Below are 5,860 nucleotides of genomic sequence, written 5' to 3' on the forward strand. Positions count from 1 at the left end.
AGGAGTGGAATTGCTGGATCCTATGGAAGCTCTATGTTTAGTAGGTCCAGAAATCTCCACACAGCTCTCCACACTGGTTGGACCAGTTTGCACTCCCACCAACAGTGCAGAAGAGTTCCTTTTTCTCCACACCCTCGCCAACATTTGTTGTTGCTAGTTTTTTTAATATGTGCCATTCTCACTGGTGTGAGATGGTATCTCATGGTAGTTTTGATTTGCATTTCCCTGATTGCAAGTGATGCTGAACATTTTTTCATATGCCTGTTGGCCATTTGCATTTCCTCTTCAGAGAAGTTTCTTTTTAACTCTTCTGCCCATTTTTTGACTGGATTATTTTCTTTGTTGTTGTTGAGCCTCATCAGCTCTTTGCAGATTTTGCAGCAACATGGATGGCGCGGAAGGGATCATGCTCAGCGAAATAAGCCAGAAAGAAAAAGAAAAATACGGGATGGTCTCACTCATAGCAGGAATCCAGAAAACTTAAATAAGGGACCAGGCAAAAGAATAGATTGCAATTGTATGGGGAATATAAAAATAAAATTTATTAATTAAAAAAAAAAAGAATAACTATAAGAAAGAAAATATCAAAATCAACAAACAACTATGAACCAGAGACACTCTATGGGGGCTTGGGGGGCGTGGAAAGGAGGGCTTGGGGTCAAAATAAGGGGGTTGTAATTGTATGGGGAATATAAAAATAAAATTTAAATTAAAAAAAAAAAAGAGGAGGGTCCAGTGATCAGGGAGATTGAGGAGGGTCCAGTGATCATGGTTGCTGTCACGGTCGCGTCTCTGCAGGCCAGGTCAGGGGGCCCGGGGGTCGCCATGACATCACAAAGCCTGAGTTGTCACAGAGGCAGGCTGGGGGTCCAGCGGGCAGCAACCAGCACTGGACCCTGGCGAGGCCCCGCTGGACAGTCGCGCCCCGCAGACCCGGGCCGGAGCCAGCACCACCATGGCCGGGAGAAGGCACCGCTGCCGCGCGAGGCCCCGCAGGCCGTGCGTCTCCCGCTCCGCGCGGGCCGAGCTGCAGTTCCCGGTGAGCCGCGTGGACCGGCTGCTGCGCGAGGGCCACTACGCGCCCCGCCTCCGCTCCGCCACGCCCGTGTTCCTGGCCGGCGTGCTCGAGTACCTGACCGCCAACATCCTGGAGCTGGCGAGCGAGGAGGCGCAGAGCCACCGCAGGATGCGCATCACGCCGGAGCACGTGCAGAGGGCGATGGACAAGGACCAGCAGCTCAGCCTCCTCTTTGAAAAGGACACCCCGCTGGAGGTGTCCCCGCACCTCGGGGAGGGAGTGCCCCAGTGAACGCTCGTCCCCGAGCCGGATCAGCCTCATCTCGTGCCCTCCTGACCCACAGATGAGGGGGCCTGGGCTTCTGTGGTTAACACACCCTATTAAAGTGTTTAAAAACAGAACAACGTGGCTAAGCACGTTTCTACTTCTGTACAGAGGAGGCTTAAACATCGCAAAAATGCTATGTACGATATCAAAATGAAAACCTATTTGATTTTTTTAAAGATTTATTTATTTATACAAGAGCTGGGGTACAGGCCAGATGTGCAGGAGGGTGAGAGGTTTCACCAGAGATAGAGTGGGGAGGAGAACAGGCAGACAGACTGAAATACACTGTTGAGAGGAGCAACGTGCGAGACAGGAGAGGTCTGCTGCGCCATGTGGGTATCCCCATGGCCGGCGGGGATCGAACCAGCACTGCAGAGGCTGCCAACAGCTTCACAGCACTGCACTCACCCACCTGCGCCACCAGGGAGGCCCTTGATTATTTCTTTATTCAAGGGAAATACATAATCGTTTCTATGTATGTGATATATGTGTGTATATACGTGTGCATATGTGTGCATGTGTGTGATATGTGTGTATATACGTGTATGAATCCCATAATAAAATGTTCTAACACGTACAAGTGTGGTGACCAGCTAATAGAAAAATGACTGATCATTTCTGGCTGCCAGGCATAAGGCAAGTCTGCTGGGGCCTCTTGATATTGTTACTTCACCAAGGAACTGCTAATGAGATACGTCCCCCCTTCTCTGGTCTTGAGTGTTGTTATCTGGAACTTGAGGCCCACGTGGAATCAGCCAAGGAGCAGGGGCAGGCCCTTGCATTTGGCTCTGCTAAGAGGGAAAGAAACTGTGTTCTTGGTGATGTTAAGGAGCCAGTGAATTCCGGACTCACCATCCCTCCAAGTTTTATGATTTCCTCACTAAATATTCTTTCAAAAAAATATTTATTTATGCTTATAAGAACTGGGGTACAGGCTAGAGATGCGAGGGGTGAGAGGATCCACCAGAGACAGAGCGGGGAGCAGAACAGGTGGACTGACTAAAATACACTGCTGAGGGGAGCAGCGGGTGAGACAGGAGAGGTCTGCTTGCCATATGGGTCAGCTCCCTGGCCAGGGATTGAACTCATGCTGCAGTAGCTGGTGTTAGCTTCATAGTGCTGAGATTTAACCCCTTGTGGCCCTAGGGAGCCCCTCACTAAATTTTCTTTAGCTGAGGGCAGGATTCTCAAAGTGTGAGCTCCGAAGAGGTCCCTGAGACACTTTCTGAGAGTTCTTATATTTTCAGAGAGTGCTATTCCTCATTCTTTCAGCGGGAACAGTAGAGTTTCCCAGAGGCTCTGTGATGTGTAACACGCAACAAATCAAACACAAAGGTGGTGGGAAAACCAGGTGGCTTCTGTGAAGTCATACACTGAGAGATTTGTAAAAATGTAAACGATACTACTTTGCTGATGCCATTTTTTTTAAATACACGGTGGAATATTACTCAGCAATCAAAAAAGATAAACACATGTAGTTTGCAGCAACATGGATGGAGCTAGAAGGGATCATGCTCAGCGAAATAAGCCAGAAAGAAAAAGAAAAATACCGGATGGTCTCACTCATAGCAGAAATTTAGGAAACCTAAATAAGGGACCAGGAGAAAGACTAATTAATACAAATAAAAATCAAAATCAACAAGCAACTATAAACCAGAGACACACTATGGGGGAGGGAGGGGGACCCTGGGAGAGGAAAGATTAGGGTTAAAATAAGGGGGGGTGGGAACTGTATGGGGTATATAACCAAAATGAAAATGCATGCATTGTGAAAAAATGAAAAATGATGTAAGAATTATACAAAATAAAATATTAAAAAAATCCTGATAATTTTAAATTAAAATCTCAACATGGGATAGGTATCTTTTAAAGTGAAAGAATAAATATATACTTTAAATGTTCTCAAATATATTTTTGGCATAGTAAATATTAATAGAAATCATCCAAAGACCAGCAGTCCTTTAGATCCTCAATAATTTTGAAGAAGATCAGGGATTCTGAGATCACATGTTTTAGATCCACGAGTCTAAACCAATGTAGCTTCGTGTCTTCTGACTGAATGAGGCTTATTCACTGTCAAGGATTGTTATTCTTGGTGTGGGAAGGAGGCAGGGCTGGTGACTACACTCTATTCCTTTTGCTCACAGTTTTAGAATTTTAATTTATCCTCAAAGGTTATCAGTTCAGAAATGTTCCCTGGATGTAAAACGTTTTCCTCTGCTTTTTCTTTCACTAACACTTTTGCTTGGAATGCAGAGGTTCAGTCCGCACAGGTTTATTCACTGCACGTTCTCTTGCATTAACTCCTCAGTTCTTTTCTACATCCCTCCACCGCCCCATGCCCTTCATTTCGTTTTTCATACCTTGTTTTCTCCTGGTCCTTTTCATCAGGATTCAGGGGGGATGGCGCACGCTGCTTCTTTCTAATATTGATTTCAGGCAGCATCAGTTCTGTTCAGTTTCATTTGTCATTCCTCCACTGGGGCTCAGTATTCTCGAAACCCGTTTCATCTCATCGTCTCCCTTTGCATCCAGTTTTGTTTTCCTTCCTGTTCTCTGGATATTGTCCTTTTCTTTTTATGGGGACAATTTCACAGTGTATTTCACAGAGCACACCACCTGTGGGCCCCTCAGTGCCATGGGTACTTAGTTGTGCATCATTTCCCTGGGGGTGCCTCTTCCTCGCCCCACCATTTCCCTCCTAGAGGTGGCTGAGCAGGGAAAACACTCTTCAGCTGAGTGGATAGAGGGACCCACAGGTTGCTGCCTTTCTCCTGTGTCAGTTTACCTGCTTTCACTTACAGCTGGAATGGGGGCAAACTTATGCTCCCCTCGACTTTGCATGGATCCCGAGGAGCATTTGCTTCTGTCCCCTCTGTCTTTTGTTGTGTCGGGCAACACCACACTGACAAAGACATGGGAGTCGTGGAGCGGGCTACATAATGCAGGATGCTGCTGAGAGCAAGATCCTGGCTGTTTTTATTGATAGAGTAATCACAGAGCATCAGCTACGTGGGTTAGGAGGACAAGGAGAAAGGATGGTGACACTCAGGAATGTCATCTAGGGCTTGGGGGACATGAGTCTGCTGACCATGTTATCAGCCTGATGACCAAGTGTTGTCATTGAAACCAGACCCCAGACCCCTGACCACGGTCCTAATCTTATCAATGAGGCATTTCACTGATCAGCTTCTGGGGTCCTTTTCATACATCAGTCCTCGGCCCCCCTGGCCTTCCCTGTCACACCTCATGATGTGTGAGTCAGGAGTGAGTTTAGGCATCCGTCCTCAGCCCTCTGGGCATTCCCGGTCATACCTCTTGATGCATACCCTTCCCAGGGTGGTCAAGCTTTCTGCTCTTGATTGATATGAAAGGTGCCTTGTAAGGTTTGGCTCCTGCGGCTCATTGAGCGGTTCTGAAGGGCAGTTCTGACCTTGTATAGGAATGCAGGACTGCAGGTAACTCTAATGGCAGCTGAACAGGCCGTCAAGTCTAGCAGACCCATAGACTTTTAGGGTTGTCCTTCCCACTCCGGGCCAGATGCAAACGCATGCAGGTGTCAAGGCCAGCCCACAGCCAGCCCCTACAGCCCAGGTTACCTCCAGGGGTCACTGCCCCCAAATGTTCTGTGGGACTCTCTTTCTTCAACTTTCTGTTGTCTAAAGTTTCTAATGTTGGATTAAAAGAAGATACCAGGGAGGGGTAGGGAAGGGGCTGAAAGAAAACAGGAAAGACGCATGCTGACGGAGGAGCCAGCTTGAGTGGACAGAGGTAAGACCAGGCCCCTCTGTGGCACAAGTCCAGGGAGTGTGGCAGCTCTGGGAGCTCCCTCTGCACAACTGCACAACTGTGGAGCTCCCTGGACTCCTGCAGCACCACAGCGGGGGCCCAGGAGCTGGCTGCAGCCCCATTTCTATTCAGTTTGTTTTTTTTTCTTTCTTCCACCTTCTCAACTCCTCGGCCGCTGCTTCATGCTCCTCCCGCTCATTTTCTCCTCACATCCTTCTTTCTCTTCCCAGCACCTCCTCTTCTTCCTCCTGCTGCCTCCTCTTGCTCCTGTTATATGAGTGAAGGTCTTCAGGCGCAGCATGTCTACAAGACATCTTCAACATCACCCAACAAGTATGTAGTAAGACTGAGGTTCAAACACTTCAGTGTCCACCCTGAGAACCAGCATGTCTTTCGACTTCCTTACCTACTTTGATTTATCTCAGCCCAGTCTCTGCACAAGCACAGGGGCTGGAGAACGAGGGGATGTGGTTGGGTTGATGACCTGAGTAGTCACTCAGATCCCTCACAAGCTCTTTTTCTGTTCCCTGTGTTATTGTGAATACCTAGAAAGGATCATCTTGTATTTTGTGTGGATTTTATTCAGAGACTAAAGACTGAGTCTAGGTTTTGTGCCCAGCACCTGGCACTGTTTGTGTGGAAGTGAGCGCTGCACGGAGACTGCCTGAGTCTAACTGTGACTCTCATTAGAGGTGTGACCTTTGGCAAGTTACCTAATCCCTCTAC

General features: G+C 47.8%; 1 protein-coding gene across 1 annotated transcript; it reads left to right on the forward strand.

The window, feature by feature from the left end:
- The first annotated feature begins 356 nt into the window (after positions 1–356).
- Positions 357–1,327, forward strand: LOC311184020 (histone H2A-Bbd type 1-like). Its single transcript, XM_084253787.1, has one exon. The coding sequence runs from the start codon at positions 956–958 to the stop codon at positions 1,307–1,309; it is 354 nt and encodes a 117-aa protein (XP_084109913.1). The 5' UTR covers positions 357–955; the 3' UTR covers positions 1,310–1,327.
- The last annotated feature ends 4,533 nt before the right edge of the window (positions 1,328–5,860 follow it).

This window comes from Talpa europaea (assembly GCF_964194135.1).
Source record: "Talpa europaea genome assembly, chromosome: 1".
Lineage (NCBI taxonomy): Eukaryota > Metazoa > Chordata > Mammalia > Eulipotyphla > Talpidae > Talpa > Talpa europaea.

Excerpts from the sequence above, each read along its gene's own strand:
- LOC311184020 (XM_084253787.1), top strand. The coding sequence starts at position 956 with ATGGCCGGGAGAAGGCACCGCTGCCGCGCGAGGCCCCGCAGGCCGTGC.